This window comes from Eulemur rufifrons, chromosome 7 (assembly GCF_041146395.1).
Source record: "Eulemur rufifrons isolate Redbay chromosome 7, OSU_ERuf_1, whole genome shotgun sequence".
Classification (NCBI taxonomy): Eukaryota; Metazoa; Chordata; class Mammalia; order Primates; family Lemuridae; genus Eulemur; species Eulemur rufifrons.
Genome location: NC_090989.1, coordinates 188,036,654 through 188,054,059, shown reverse-complemented (window position 1 = coordinate 188,054,059; position 17,406 = coordinate 188,036,654). Strand labels below are relative to the sequence as shown.

Here is a 17,406-nt window from a genome sequence, read left to right as displayed (position 1 = left end):
CTGATGCAGTTTCCTTCTGCACCCAGTAAGAAGCTACAGAAAAATGTAGGAAAGCTGAGAGACAAAATGACTTTCTCTTCCTAAAGAAGCTGCTCAATCTATCAACCAAAACCCCAAACTTTTGGTTATACAAAGTTATCAGATTAACCCTAGAAAAAAGCATAAGTCACTGCCCAACTCTTCCAACATAAGCGATTCCTTTTTCAACCCAAGATAATAAATATCAAAAGACAGCTCATACCAACTTTTGATGCAAACTTCCTAATTTGTTAACAGACAGACCCTATTTATTATTCTTTCTTTAACAAGGCTCCTACTACATATTCAGCATCCTTTACACTTGACTTCCAGATTCTATTCTTTAACAGCAGCCACCCCCCCCAACAACAAAAACCAACCCCACATACACACACATACCACACACAAACACACACACACACACACACACACACACAGCTACTTCATTTTCCTCCATCTACAGTGACAGTCCTGGAAAGTCACAGTCACACAGGAAGACTCATTCAACTTACTGTGACTGATCGGCCACCCTCCAGCCCATTACCCCACTCACTTGGATCCCCAGCCCTCCCCACACACTCAGGAACACACTCATACGCACTCACTCTCAGCCTCCAAGTGTGATTGAGATGGTGTGATAACTACCTCGGGTGACAGGGACTCGGGCCTATGCGCAGGGGAAGTCTCAGGGGAGGATATGTTCTAGAGGAGGGAAAAGCATCTTGTTATTCATCTACTCGAAGTCAAGAAGCAAAACAAAACAAACAAAAAATAAAAGCAAGCATAGATGTTAGCCACAACTTTTTTGGGGGGCAGGGGATTGGATAAGAATGCATAGGGGAAATGTTTAACTGCAGAACTCATCTCAATGGACAGCATGACTTGTTAAAATGCTTCCTGGTGTCTTTGAAAGCATTTAAGGAGAAATTGGTTATGTTTCATGCTGTAAGTAAACATCTCAAGCACATACCAAGAGTTAGATTGGTGAAATTTTACAGTGTTACACTTTTTTGTATTTTAGATGGAAGTATAGCAACCTATAGCATTTGTTATTGAGGGGCAACCTACCCCTTATTCTTCCTTGGAGGAACCTCATTCCTTCAGCCCACACCTCTTCTGATTGTCACATTTCCTTATTCTCTTATATGCCTCAGGCCCACCGCTGCTATCCAGGGAGAAACCTTAGCATGCTGGGGGCTGGCAGGGCTAGGGAGATGGCCAGTTCCTACCGAATGACAGTTATAAGAAATGTGATTGATGGAACCCTAACTCACAGGCTAGATTTGGTTCTTGGAATAATCTAATTGGACTTGAGCAGCCCTACCAATGCTCTCTTGGTTAAAATTCACTGTACTTTTGGGAGCACAGCAAAGAAAGGACGTACGTGTATACTTGAAGTCCTTGTGTCCCATACAGGGGGGACTTTCACCTGAGACAGCACTCCCATAACAAACAGGGACTAAGCAGTGAGCTCTTGATGGAAAGACGAAATCAAAACAAGTGGAGAGAGTGATGGTGGTGGTGTGGCAAGGATCCAGGGTACCAGGGCTGAGGTAAGAGAGGGTTCCTAATATGGTGGACTTTGGACAACTGTGGCCTGGTAGCAGGTCTCTGCTGTGCTAGGGGAAATGAGGCTGCTTCAGCATAGCAGGGTATTAGCTGTGAATTTTATCTGATGGGGGGTAGGTGGTACATGTGGGTGAGCACGTGTGTGAAATGGAGAGTGGAGTATGGCTCTCAGGGCAGGAAAGAAGGGGAGGGTTACTGTGGTGGTAAGCAGAGGGCACACTGATCTAGCCCTTCTAATATTGCTTTCACTCCTCTTTCTAGATGCTTTCTTCTAAATTTTATTCTCTTCCACTGCTTACCTCACCTTCTTCCTGAACGCTTTTATCCTTTCCAAAAATACCATTTCCTAAACTAAGCTGGTCTTTACTTATGACACTTTTTTTTTTTTTTTTACATTTTTCTATGTGTCATAGTCTTTGATAGAAGAAAGACTCCCTACCTCTCTGGACTGAAACACAGGAAAGAGTATATAAGCCATTAGAATGGTGATACAAATGGGTCAGGGTGGTGAGTTTGTTTTTTCACAGATGAGAAAGGCTAAATTTCCTTAATCATAAGTTTATAAAAGTGCACTGGACCTCTTGTTATTTAATCGAATACTTTCTTTCCTTCGTGGTAGTCTTACATTATGCTTATATGCATCACTAAAATGGTCACTGATTTAAAAAAAAAAATGAAACTATCTTGTATCAGCATAGTGCTTCGTAGTTATCCAAGATGATACAAGGGATAGGGAATGCACTGAGTGCTAAATCTGCTTGTTTGAGAAGGTTATGTACCTTCTAATTTTCATTAATTTCACATTTATACTAAAACCTGCACTGAAGTAGGAAACTCTATTGTTATGATCTCTTGCCATCCAGTGAGAATTCCTCTCACATCTTACTATAAAAGCTCTAGCTGTTAACTGAAAAGTCAATTGCAAATAGACAAAGTCAAGTTATAAAAGACCTGACTCAGCTGCTTTATTATCTTGCTAAAAATGATGCCCCAAGGAGTTAGGTAAAGAGTCACTTCCCTAGAAAAATCAAATATAACCAGGCTTTCCCCCCACCCAGAAAGAAGTTTACTCTGAGTTAACATGGTCTAGAGTTAGCTAGAGAATATAGCTCCACTTTCAACATTGCTAGCTACCTCTTTTCTGAGTTACTCATATAAAAATCCAGGTATTTTTAATCCTCACACTCTCATAAACACCGAATTGGGAAGATGAGATTGGTTAGAACATTTCCCTTTCTCAAAATACACATCTGGAGAAGTACAAGCTGGGGCAGAGCTGAGTGTTTAGTGATCAGAATAAATTCTTCTGACCAGGAAGAGAGAGTATCCATTTAGTTACAATTCAAAGCAACATGCAATAGATGAGTTTTTTAAATATTCAAACCTGTTGTCACCCAAACCTCAACACTAAAGGGATTCAGAAATACTTCTTGAAACAGTAGAGGCAGATACTTGTAAATTAATTCAAAGAGTGAATGTCATAATTTGTCTCATACAATGCATGTTACTAGCTTCTTGTCTACTTCTCATTCCTAACACATTATAACAAGGAGAGAAAGTAGCCTGGAGTGGAAGAAAATCCGCATTCACCATAAGCCATAACCCAATGCATTCTAAATCTCTGTTCACTGAGGCTACGCTGAAAATACCAAACAACCTGGGACAGACACGTCACTTATTTAAAGGCCTAGAAACAAGAGACACAATCAATCAGCACAATCTGAGTTCTTAGTCTGGCATTACTAACAGTTACCAATGGGGAGCTAGAGGTCTATTTTGACCAAGGTATACAGGAAAGATAAAGATGGAGTTCTAGCATGCTTACTACCTAGAATTATGGAGACTGGTGGATTACATGCAAAGATAGATGAATGGGGTCTGTGGTATCACTGTTCCTATTCTGGAAGTACAGAGGCTGCCAAGCTGAGAGGCTATGACATAACAGGCCACACTGACCCTGAAGTTTCCCATTCTCCTGCTGAGATGAAGACGGAAGATAGTAAAGAAACATTTGGAATGGTATTATATTTGAAATGAGGAGATGCAAATGATGATTTTCATATCCAGCACTCCCACAACCAAACCCAAATCACCTCAAACTGCAGAGGAGTGTTGCAGCGACTCGCAGTAGTCAGAGATGTGATTGGTGAAAACATGAGGCTATATCCATTCCGACATTCCTCTTCTCCTGGGTGAGATGGGCCAGGTGTGGCCAGCTGGGGGCTCTTTGAGCCTGAATTTGGAGGGGGTGGGGTGACTGGAGACAGAGGGCGAAGTAACTTGGTAACATTCTGTTCCATCAGATATCGAGACTTCCATTTCTTTAATGGGCTCAACAAGTCTGTGAAATACAAAGCTTGGATGAGAGTTTGAAACCACAGCTTAATGGGAGGCTCTGTACTAAAGCCATTAATCTCTAACCTACAATGGCTCTTAACTCCTCTTTGGCCTCATCCCATTAAATTATCTCCTCTAATCAAACCAAAAGCCCAAAGAAATTCTTTAATTACCACACTTAAAATAATTCTCAAAATATTCTATCTCCCAGAGAAACTCCAGATAAATCTAACAATTCTAGTGACTATCCCCGGAGCTATTAATTTAATCTTTTAGTGCAAAACATAAATTTCTTTCACATCGAGTTTCCAAAAATCTTAAATCTTTGTTACTTCATTAAAATCACCCTCTATTTAATTGTCACATCACCAACTAAAGCTACTGAGATGCTAAATCCCTTTAATCTTCCTATATATTTGTGCTCTTTTGCAGCAGCTCTTTCTGTAATGTTCTTACAGTACACAACTCCTTGATCTATACCTAGCCCCTGGTGTTAGAGTCCTGAACAGTGTGAAATAATTTTTATAAAAAATTCTCCCAACCACTTAAAAAAAACCCTAGGCTGGTACTCCTTTTCTGATTAGAATAATCCTACTTTCTATACTTCTTAGCTTCACTTTAAAAACAGCAAGTTACTACACTGTATATTTTAGTGACCATTCAAACCAAAGTACCTATCTCACTTGATTCTCAGAGGAAGAATATGCTTTTATTCATTTACAATTAAAATGACATTTATTTACTTAATGCCCACTATATGGAAACCACTGAACTAGGTATGAGTGGGGGAATGCATAGAATATCATATATTCTATTTTCAAGGGGCTTACAAATTATGAGAGAGAGAGAATATGTGAGACATTTTAATATTAATATGATCAAGAGAGGTGATCATATTCCTAGTGTTAGTAAAAAGTTACATTTTCTAAGTGATTATTATATACCAGGCACTATACTACATGCTTTACGTGAAATGTCTGATTTAATTAAAAAATTCTACAAATCAAGCACTATTATTATTGTCTGCATGTTAAAGGTAAAGAATTTGATGTGTGAAAAGATAAAGACTAGGTAATCTCACTCGCATCTACATTATTAACCACTAGGTTAAAGAATACCCCAAGGCTTAGGGAAAGGATTACACTTGTATCCCAGGCCCTCAAGGAAAAGTTCTGGGTCAGCAGGTCATGATTAGGAGGTCAGATTAGGAGGCACTGAACTAAGGCAATAGATGTTTAAATGGAGAGAGGGAAGAATGAATGCAAAAAATACTGGAGATGCATATTTTACTTTCTGGTATTTCAGAATTTTTTATTTTCCTAATCTAGGAAATCTGGAAGTATATTCACATTTTCCTTTTGTTCCAAGTACTAAATTTTCTTTCCTCCTTTTAAAAGTGCCTAGGTATAAAAACAAACATGTAATTCATGGCTTATATTCAGAATAACTTTTGTATATTTCAAGGGTCTTAAACAATGAATCTTTTAGAACAAAGGTCCCTGATCTATGGTGACTTGTATCATTATTTCATCATATATTACATGTAATAATAATAAAGCACACAATAAATGTAATGCTCTTGAATTATCCCGAAACCATTTCCCCACCCTGCCCTGCCACTCTCCGGTCTGTGGAAAAATTGCCTTCCATGACAATGGTCCCCGGCGCCAAAAAGGTTGGGAAACACTGTTTTAGAAGACCACTATACTGCTGGGTCCAACACTGTTAGCTACTAAAGTCAATTATTTATGTGATGAAGTTTACCATAAAAAAGTTAGAAAATAAGAGATGAAAATTGCCACCTGTAAATCAATGTACATGGCATTCATCTAATATTTATTTACTGAGTACTTATTATGATGCTGTATTCAACAAAATGGACGTCTGCCCTTGTAAAGTTTACAGGTCAAATCATTTGCCTCCTTTTTCTAATTCTATTTTATTTTTTGCATAAATAGTTATCAAATTTTATGTGGTCAATCTATCCATCATTTATTGTTTTTCCTTAGTTTTACTCAAGTAATTCCCAAGATTATATAAATATACAAACTTGAAATCATATCCACAAATAAATGCACTGCTAATATCCTGGTGTATTTTTATCCAGACTTTTTTTTTTTTTTTTTTGGATACAAGGTTTCGGCTCTGTCACCCAGGCTAGAGTGCAGTGGTGTGATCACAGCTCACTGCAACTTCAAACTCCTGGGCTCAAAGGATCCTACCACCTCAGCTTCCTGAGTACCGCCGAGACTACAGGTGTGTATCACCATACCTGGCTAGTTTTTCTATTTTTTTTTGTAGAGACAGGGGCTTCTTACGTTGCCCAGGCTGATCTTGAACTCCTGGCCTCAAGCGATTCTCCCACATTCTGCCCCCTCAAGTGCTAGAATTCTAGGTATGAGCCACTGTGCCTGGCCCAAATGTCTTTCTTGATGTGGCCTCAATGACTTCCTTCCTTATCCACACTGCCCAATAACTATTTTCACTCAGAAATACATGGTAAAAATCTCTCTATGACAGTGCATAGAAATATACAATTCAGTTTTTAATGGCTGCATGACATCATAAAATTTAACCAATTTCAGTCTTTTACTTTTTGTTATTATAAATATATCCCAATGGCCATTAATTTTGTTCTACATATTTCTGCACTTGTTTCAGTATTTGTTAGGACAAATGGCTACATGTAGGATTGTTAAATCAAAAGAATGTCTACATATGCTAACCATATATTTATTCTTGTGAGAACTGCCTGTTCTTCAGCTTGCATTCTACTGGGGTATTAATCTTTTCTTGATTTGTAAGGGTTCTTTAAATTAAAAAAATGGTAACCCTTTGTCAAAAATGTTACAACTATATTTTCCTAGTTTGCTATCTTTCAATTTTATTTACAAGTCATTGCTACACAATGTTTTATATTTTTATTTAGTCAAATGGACCAATCAATCACTTTATTTTCTGCCTCTGGTATCATGTCTTTGCTACCCCACCCCAAGACTGTAAGAACGCCAGCCTATTTTCCCTTTATCTCCATGTTTAATTTTGTAATTTACATTTTGATTCAAACAGAACATACTTTAGTATGAGGTAGTGATTAACCTACCCTTTTCCCATGCCAAATAGCTGGCCTAACACCCTCTTCCAAAATCCTTTGTAATTGTAGTATTATAATTTCCCCATTGATTTGAAATATCATATTTATCCTATTAGATTCTTACATATATACTGGGTTTATTTCTGAATGTAATTCTGTCCACTTACTGTCCGACATGGAATCAATATTTATATATTTTTTAGTAAAACTGTTAGAGCAATTCCAGTTATTCTACTCTAGCTCTCCAAAATATTTTGACTATTCTAGCAATGAACTGTTGTAGAAATAATTCATCAACCATGCTCACTCTACCAAAAAAAAAAAGTTAGGATTTTAAATGGTGTTATATGCAATTCAGGAGTAATCTGGGGAACATTCTCACTCAGGAATGTGGCATGATCTTTCAGTTATTCAAGCTTTGATTTACGTCCCTCTTCATGTGGATGTGCCACAGTTATAAACAATCAGGTTTACTCTCCAGTGTTCTCTAGTTTTTGTTACTATTGTGAACAAAACATATTTCTCTTATTATGTTATCTAAATGCTAACATAAGAAAATGTTTATACATTTGTTTTATAGCCAGCTACTTTACTGATCTCTATCAGTTTTGCAGTTAATTCTCTTGGCTTTTCTTGGTAGATGATCATAATATTTGGACATGATAACACATACCCTCTTTGCCGGTGCTTGAATCTCTAAGTTTTTTGGGTAATCATTTTGGCTAACAATTCCAGAATATGTTTAATAATAATGTTAACAGAGAGACAATTTGATAATCCATTTTAAGGTTTAACCAGTTTTCACAATGACATAAGGTAATTGGCAATTGTTTTTCAGATACAGATTTTAAAAATTATTTTATTAAATTTATAAGTCACTATACTATTACTTCTCTGACATCTGACCTGCTCACAAATGAATTATATGAATAGTTTTTAAATGTTAAACCATCCTTATATTCCTAGGAGAAATTTTATTTGTCCATAGCATATTATTCTTTTAATATTCTTACAAATTCAAGGTACTAATTAAATTAAGATCACAGGCCGGACGCGGTGGCTCACGCCTGTAATCCTAGCACTCTGGGAGGCCGAGGTGGGCGGATCGTTTGAGCTCAGGAGTTCGAGACCAGCCTGAGCAAGAGCGAGACCCCATCTCTACTAAAAATAGAAAGAAATTATATGGACAGCTAAAAAATATATATAGAAAAAATTAGCCGGGCATGGTGGTGCATGCCTGTAGTCCCAGCTACTCGGGAGGCTGAGACAGGAGGATCCCTTGAGCTCAGGAGTTTGAGGTTGCTGTGAGCTAGGCTGACACCACAGCATTCACTCTAGCCTGGGCAACAGAGTGAGACTCTGTCTCAAAAAAAAAAAAAAAAGTAAAATAAAATAAAAATAAAAAAAATAAATTAAGATCACAAATCTAACTCAAAAATGGTACTATGCTGTTTTTCTGGAGTTAATTTGATAAAATGAAATCAAGAATAAAAATTTTAATGAATAGCATATATTAATCAAAAGTATGTGCACACAGCAGATAAAATTAAAAATTCTACTATTCTTTTATTAGTTGGAATTCAGGTTATTTTTAACCTATTCGTATGTTTTGCTGATAATGACTATGAATACCTCTGTATAATTTTGGTTTCCAGGCCTATTTCTGTAGAACAGATACCGAGAAGAACAACTATTAGATTAAAGATTACAAATATTTTTAATGTGCATTATAAAACTTACCAAATTGCTAGCAGGGATATTACACTCCTGTCCTTTTTTTGCAAATCCTTTCCCCAATATATTAATCCTCTATTAATTCAGAGTCAATACAGACACAGAAATATGGTTAATACAGTTTGAATTTTTTTAAAAAAAAATATTTAAACATGCCTAGAATTTTCTGTGGCAAAGAATCTAATTTTTTTTTTTTAGAGACAGAGTCTCACTATGTTGTCCAAGCTGGACTGGGCTCAAGCAATCCTCCCACCTCAGCATCCCAAGTAGCTGGGACTATAGATGCACACCACTGCACCCAGCTAGGACCTAATTCTTTTTCAATCTCTCATGTAAGTAAAAATTCCAGAACAATTTACCAAATCTTTCATATATTTCATTTATATTAAGGCCTGTTTCTGGCTATCTTGTTCTATATATGCCTCCATTCTTGCATCAGTAACATTCTAAATTTAATTACTAGCTTCATATTAGAAGCTAGTTTTGTATTTCCAGGGAAAGTACTTTGTTATCTTTTCTCAATTTTTTCTTATTTAAGATAAACTTCAGGCGGGGGACAGTGGCTCACACCTGTAATCCTAGCACTCGGGGAGGCCGAGGCAGGAGGATCGCTCGAGGTCAGGAGTTCGAGAGCAGCCTGAGCAAGAGTGAGACCCTGTCTCTACTAAAAATAGAAAGAAATGATCTGGACAGCTAAAAATATATATAGGAAAAAAAAATTAGCCGGGCATCTCATGTGCCCCATAAAGGAGATACTACTATTCCCATTTTACAGATGAGGCTCAGAGATGTTTAGTAACATCATGTAAGTCAGTAAAGGGTCCAGTTGTCAAACAAAGGTCTATTTGATTCTTTCTACAATACCAACCTGTCCCCCTTTCTTAACATCTTCCTGGTATTCTTGAAAAAACAAAAGAAAACCAATGAACAAAAATAATTCCTCAGGGCCAGACACAGTGGCTCACGCCTGTAATCCTAGCACTTTCGGAGGCCGAGGCGGGAGGATCGTTTGAGCTCAGGAGTTTGAGACCAGTCTGGGCAAGAGCGAGACTCCGTCTCTACTAAAAATACAAAGAAATTATATGGACAACTAAAAAAAAAAAAAAAAAAAAAAAAAAAAAAATATATATATATATATATATATATATATATATATAGTTAGCTGGGCATGGTGGCGCATGCCTGTAGCCCCAGCTACTTGAGAGGCTGAGGCAGGAGGATTGCTTGAGCTCAGGAGTTTGAGGTTGCTATGAGCTAGGATGATGCCACAGCACTCTAGCCTGGGCAACAGAGTGAGACTCTGTCTCAAAAAAAAAAAAAGAAAAAGAAAAAAAAAATCCTCAAGATTTACACTAACTTGTAGCGATGATTCACGCATTTGACTACCGCTTGATTTTCAAAATAAATATTTTCCTTCTGTTGTGTTGCTCCTTAAGGACAAGGTGTGTCCTGTGAATGTTTCTCACTGCTATAGACTACAGTAGATGCTCAAATAAAGGTTGGTGACTAACAGTCCTAATTCCATTCCAACCAGGGGACATAGTAACAAAGGCATTTTTCCTATAAGTCTTTGCTAGTCAGGACATGAATCACTTATACAATCTCCTGTTCCCAACCTTAACAACACATATACATAACGAGAGAGAGAGAGAGAGAGAGAGAGAGAGACATGATAATCTATTTTAGCTAAGTTATAGTCTCACTATACTTTAAAAGCTGCCAATAAATTGATAGCACTAATCGAAATCTGGCACCAAGATTTGTTTATATTAACCTTGTTTGACTAAATCTCCCTAATCTTTGATGAATACCAGAACAAAATATTTTAAATAAATGGTATCATTTATCTTTCAGATAACTTATAAGGCATAATCCAATCCGGAGACAGAAGAATAAACTAAATCAATAATTTAAAAAATGGTAGGCTCACTTTTATCTAAATAAAGTCAGAATTTTAATGAAAAGCAGAAATTACTAATAAAAATAAATTTAAGTTTATAATATTTACTCACAGGTTGATGAATAGGAACAACAAAGTGGTTTTTATGAAAATCTGAAATATTATCATATTAACTATAGCATTACATGAGCTTTAGCACTTAATTTATTTTGGGTTTTTTATTTTGATTGCATAATATTTAAAAAACTGATTTAGAGATAAACTTACAAAAAATCACACAATTACGCTGATATTATGCTGATATTTTCAGGAGAAACTGTGGTAAAAAGACTGTCCCAAAGGAAGATGGTGTCATAAGTTAATGCACCAATGCTTTCAATTAGATTCCCTGAAAAGGTCACTGTGAAAACCAATGGACCAGATGATTTTTCACGGCCATCTACTTTAAAAATACACAAGAACCTTATACTGGATTTAAAGCGGTATCCTTTAAAAAATTTTACACTAACTGTACACCCTTTTGAAAGCAATCAATAATAATTTTTCATTTACTTCATTCATCCCTTGCTCCCTCAAACCACGCTTCACCCAACTCAATCAGAATTTATAGTCTTTCCGGAATATAGTGTTCCATCACTTTCTTGCCTTCCCCCCTTATAAATATGGATATAGATTTCCTAAACTTACTACTTTAAATGTATCTAACCTTTTTATAACCATTTCTGCTGTTATCTGTATACTGTCTAGTTCCTTCTTTGTCGTCCTGGGAAAACTGATCCCTGACTTGAGATCTCCCTCTTCTTCTGTAAAGACAGATGTAAAGTAACTATTTAGAGAACATGCTATTTCTCTTTTGTATCAGTATTCATACTGAAATTTTTTATGTGGATCTGAAACAATCATTAGTCATATATTCAGAAAGGTTTTAGATACGTACCTGCATTGTCTTTGCAGATACTAGAAGAGCTACTATTCTCATTACTTTGGTATAGGTGCTGAGTTCTAGTCTCTTGGGGTACAGATGATGTTTGAGTCATCCCTTCTTCCAAGGCTTGTTTTATCCAGCGCTATAATGGGAAAAGAACCAGGGAATTACCAATAACCATTTAAAACTAATGAGTACACTTATTTTAAATGCACATCAACTGTGAGAGATACAATCCAACACACTCATTCAGTTCCACACAGTCAAGTATTTTACTGTCTTGTGTTTCAGCATATTGGAATATCACCCCATCAGTTCCTTCTACCAGGCAAAATTGAGAAAATCTGGATTACACACAATAAGATCCCATAAAAAAAAAACCCAAAACCAATAATAAAGGACTAATATCCAACTTTTCATACTGCTTAGGATGGGGTAAATGGGAAGAGATAAGGATGAAACCTTAATATTTACTTAAGAGATACTCTGATAACATAGAATAAAACTAATACATAAAATAAGTACCTAGCAGGAGGATAAAGATCTCTTAAGAGTTGTCCTTCAAACCATCTTATTGGGGGGGGCGGGGGCGGGAAAGAAAGAGTTGTCTATCCTGTGCTGGGGGCACCTGAAGAGATCATAAAGACTTTCAGAAGATTTTGGATGAGAAATAATAGCTCTTTACTACAGGTACCAAAAGACTTTTAAAAGGTCCTATTCTGAAATGGGACATCCTATGGGTTTCCCTGCCATATCAAGTAGTTTCTTTAAATTATGTACAAATAATGCAAATCACAGAATGATCTACAGAAATCAAAAAAGGGAAAAATAAAAAAGAAGCCCTCTCTAATCAGTAATATTTTTTGGTAGTAAAGATTAATACCTAAATTGAAGAGAAATCAACTTAGGCCAGACTGTAAGATTATGCATCCTGTGAAAGAAAGACTTTTTTAACCTGTAATTGTGTTTTCTTAAGATATATAGTTGTAGGTTGTCCAACACTCTGTGGCTTTCCTGCCCTGACATAAGACAGATCAAACTTTGGCAAACATCAATTTCTGAGTCAGATCCTCCCCCAAATAGGAAAAGCAAAGGTGCATTATTATGATTTTATACCTTTGGAAAACATGTATTAATTACAGGTAAGTAAATATTCTCTTCACCTCTAAGAGAGCAATTCTAATAGATTTTCCCTCTCAGAAATGTAGGGTACAGTCCAGGAAAATTTTACCAAGAAAAATCTTATATCATGTACATGTCATGTGGCCTGCCAAATGAAAGCAAAAACACAATTGTAAATATGAAGAGATAAGAGTGAATTGAATATATATAAGGAGATATCAGTGGTCATTTGAATCACATCAACATTTTAGGATATGACCAGTTCTCTGAAAAGCCAGAACAATGCCAAGAATGAATTCTCTTAGATACAGAAGAATATTGATGTAAAGATCAGTTGTCAGAACCATACATAGATATTCAGAGCTTAGAAGAGAACTCAGAGGTCATCTTATTCAAAGCACTCATTTTATAGATGGAGGAAAATTAGGCCCAGGAGTAAAAAAAAAAAATCTTTTGTTAGAGACACCTTTAGTACAAGTTTTTTTCAGAGCAGATGACAGAACTCATTTCTGGGGTCACTGAGCTTTCCTCCATGAGTAATTTTTTATATTTTCAGAGTTTAAGTAGATGTACCCATAAAAGAATTTGCAGCCTGGATCTGATGACTAAAAAAGTGAATATAAAACCAGAACAAGAGCATTCTAGAAATAAGATGCTGCCATGGTTTGCTACCAGGTTACAGCAAACATGGTCAAACCTATTCCTCCTGGCCCTGTTATAGATTTTCACAGTATTTCAGGACTCACATAAAAAAGTAACACAAACATTTGCTTGTATGGAACAAGACCTAATTATCCCATGGATAATAAATTACTGTTAGAGCTCCCCATCCCCACCGCTTGCCCAAATTTTATCTTAAGTTATTAAAGTCATAAGACCATTTCTCCCTTCTCTGAAACTCTGTATTAAAAGTGAACTACAAAAGAGTTTTTTAGGAGGTTCAAAGATGGATGAGAGAAATGTTTTAAAGGATCTCATTATTATGGGGAAAGAAAAAGAAGTTATATAGGTTTTGGAATCTAAAAGACATGGGTTGAAACTTGGCTGTGCTACTTATTATTTGCCTCACTTTAGGCAACAGTTACCAAATCTTCGGGATCTACAAATTGAGGCCAATAATCCCAACTTCATAGGGTTGTTGTGAAGGTTAAGTGAGATAATGTACACAAAGAAAGCTTGTAGCACAGTACAGGACACACAGCAGGTTTTCAATGAGTCCTTGTCCAACTTAGTTTTAATGCTATGTTTAGAGAAACACAGATTAATAACCCTTTAGTTTATATAGTGAAATACCAATGCAAAACATAGTGCTTCATTACCAGCCGAGTTGGTTTTCTAAGAAATCTGGGACATCAAATCCCCTGTACACATTATGTCTAGAAGGTGACTTTAAAGAGGACAAGGTGGGACACTAATGAAATGCCTATTGGCCACCTATAAATGTTTCTATTCTAGAATAGTAACTGAAGTAAGATCTTTAAAAAGACACACTATAAAATGCTTTTTAAGAACTATGACTCAATTTAATTTAGAAACTCCAGGGATATCATAAAATATTCTGTCAAATACTCTAAGAATCTGAGTACAAATATACAGATATAACTTCATTTATACTGTTTTTAACTTATTGGGTCTTTACTTCCTTTAATCAGATATAAAACTAGGCCTATTAGGAATATACACTGTTTTAACTAATCCCATGCAGAGTGGTTTTTCTCATCTATCTGTTTAACTTATACTCAAGGGATTTTCAGATTTTTATTACAATTTTGTTTAATCATGGAAATGTTCTTAGGTCCTGCACTAAGATGAATCCTTCCTAACCAATCTAAAAATAACTCTTCGGCAACCCCCTAAAGCTGAGTTCAATTTCTAGCTGAAAGATTCAAAATTTAATTCCATCTTGCCCTATAAATGACTACATTCTTCTTTTGTAATACAATCTTAATATGTTTACAGCAAACATTAAAGCAGTGATTTAAACTTAATTTTTAAAGTAAAGTCCCAATTTAAATCAAATAGTCTTGCTATGATAATCCAGTATACACAGCCTAAATGCTTCCTAAAGACACATCATGACACATATAGGTAAAAGCACTTGAGTCGGTATAAAAGAAGATTAAGGATAGTCACATACGTTTGGAGACTATAACATACACTTGAGTTAAAAGGGATTTCTATCTGTTGCTAGTGGAAATATAAGAATGAGCTACAGGTACAAGACAATCAGGTTAAAAAAAAAAAGCTCAAAGAAATGAATTTTCCACTGGATTTGAAGTCACAGTCCTAAACACGTTTTTGGTATTCATATGTCTCTGTTGGAAAAACAAGATGTGAAGAGAAAGACTGTAACCTGGCATCACAATTATCAAGAAGGTGTTTCTAGAGACTAGCCTGTATTATGTACAACTCAGACTTCACTATTAATCTATACTAAATAATTGCCTACCCTTTTTAAAGGACCAAAATAGGAGATTCTACCATCTGGCTTGATAGGCTACTTCAACAGTTAACATCCTTAGAAACTATGTCCAGCTAAACAGAGAACAATAACAATAAAAAGGTTTCTTTCATATATTTTAAACCATCTCTTAACTTGCTCCTCCTTTAGACTAGAGACAGACCATAGCTATACTCTAATTTTCAACAGTATTCACAAATGCAGTTAAGATTTTGAGCTGTTACTCTTAATGAGGGACTGTACAATGCTAAATATAGTAAGATCAGTTTTCACTTTTGCAAACTACACAGCTCTCCAATTATTACAGAAGGTTAATCATACTTATTACATGGCAAACAATTTTCCTTCTTCTAAGATAATCTCTGTGATCTAAGATAAACCAGTCTTTCTAAGTGACTTGGTATAAGAAAGTATCCCTAGAGACCCAACTCTCCTTCATTACCTAGGCAAACTTCCTATAGAAAACAGCTTTTCAGAAATTTTCTAGTCTTTCTTTTTAAAGAAAGTTGTCTTTGATTTTCTTTCTGACATCTGAAGTTATTTGTGTCATTGCATTATTTACAAACCCTCTTGGCAAAGATCTCCTGTCAAATTTCTCTTCAGAATTTCTCATACTTGGGAGTTTCCCTGAACAAACCAGTGAGTGACTCAAATACTTAGGTAAGATGTGCAATTAGGAAAAGACTTTCTGCTCATTCAGTAGTGCCCTTGCTTTTTGCACAGATTGCTGTTGCCCTCCTCCCCTCCATATCCCATACCACTTTGGCTCATCTTTTTCATGCCCCCCTCCCCCACCAAAATAATTTCTGTTCTTTGGGAAAAGAGAAAAGCTTTAAATTTGGAGGAGTCAGGGAAGACCTGCCTGGAGTTGGAGACTTCATCACATCAAATAATCTACATGCAGCATCCTCATGTACGTGATGCCAGTGGAGGAGGGCAATGGCAGACACTGAGGAAGGCAGCCTGAATCCAGATCTGAGGATAAGAGAAAAGGGTGTTCCAGGGAACAGACTCTACCTCAAAGGAAGACCAAATGAAAGGGTGCCCTATACTTCTAGAAACATGGAAACAACATTATGGATCTGAGGGAGTGATCTATTCCTGAGAGACACCTTTGGAAAATATGCAGGGCTTCTGGGAATTAAGAAAGAACATTCCAAAAACAAGCAACCACCAAACGATACGATACTGCCACTAGATCCAAAAACAGTAAGTAATTAGAGAAAGGAGAGAGAGGCAGAGAGAGAGAGAGAGAGAGAGAGGGAGAGAGAGTCTTTTACACATTAGGTTCCATATTCTCTAGGGAATAAATAGTCCAACTTGTCATTTGATCAAGGAACAGGAACTTTGTCAATTACAATAGGATTTTTCCTCTAATTTCCTTCAAGTAGTAGAATTCAAAACACAATTAGGTAATTTTTTACTTATGGAACAATGCTCTAGAGGACCCTGGGGCCCAATCTCACACAATAATCACAAATGGACATGGTAATGAATACCACAAAAGCACATACAAAACAAATCCCTCCCTACCCAGTCATCCACTGCTGTGTGCTCTCACTCAGGAACCTCAAGGGTTCTCAGAAGAGACAATAGTGAATACTCACAAATATGAGCATCAAAAATGCACTATATGCATTTCACCTTAGTCCCACTGACTCTTGATGCATCAGTATTCATGGCTGAACAACTAACTCATTATAAACTCACATGGACAAAGTGACTATCTAGAGAATGTGTTAGATGTACTGCAGTTATAGTCATCCTAGGTAAAAAAACAAAACAAAACAAACAAAAGACATAAACAGACATACCTTTTTACAGGAGCTGAATGTGCCATCAGGTAGAAGGGGCCTTCGACGCCTCTCAGGGATAAAGGGTGAGCCAAAGCGAATGTAGTGTTTGGGGGTGGTGCAAATTAACGGGGAATGGATAAGACCCGGTAACATGTTCAGGGTCGTTGCCAATACAGTTGGGTCCGTGGTGATACGTAAAGGGCACTCAACAGGGCACTCTTGCTTCTCTGCTTTGTCGTTCAACCATTCTGTAACTAGATACTAAGGTTAAAAAAAAAAAAAAAAAAGATTTTTAGTTGATGCTGTATATGTACATAAAGCCAGAGGCAGCAGTACAATTCACAAAGACAAACCTCATCTAGAAACTAGTACAGAAGGAGCTGCAGCAGCTGCAGTAAATATGAACCGGGTAATCAGAACACAAGGATACCTTCCTTCACCCTCTCCATG

General features: G+C 36.5%; 1 protein-coding gene across 11 annotated transcripts in view; it reads right to left on the bottom strand.

The window, feature by feature from the left end:
* SETD5 (SET domain containing 5) overlaps nt 1-17,406 on the bottom strand; it is a 91,817-nt gene that overhangs the window by 22,886 nt on the left and 51,525 nt on the right. For 7 of the 11 annotated variants that reach the window (XR_011234106.1, XM_069476061.1, XM_069476060.1 and 4 more), the window contains 3 exons: nt 16,975-17,217; nt 11,590-11,719; nt 3,681-3,928 (listed from right to left, as the gene is read on the bottom strand). Coding sequence is in view for 10 of the 11 variants with exons in the window: in XM_069476061.1 (XP_069332162.1) it covers nt 3,681-3,928; nt 11,590-11,719; nt 16,975-17,217 (621 nt within the window). In the remaining variant the exon portion in view is untranslated. Of the gene's footprint in view, nt 1-663; nt 721-3,680; nt 3,929-11,589; nt 11,720-16,974; nt 17,218-17,406 lie in introns of all 11 variants that reach the window. The other 4 variants (XM_069476053.1, XM_069476052.1, XM_069476056.1 and 1 more) reach the window with 1 other exon arrangement.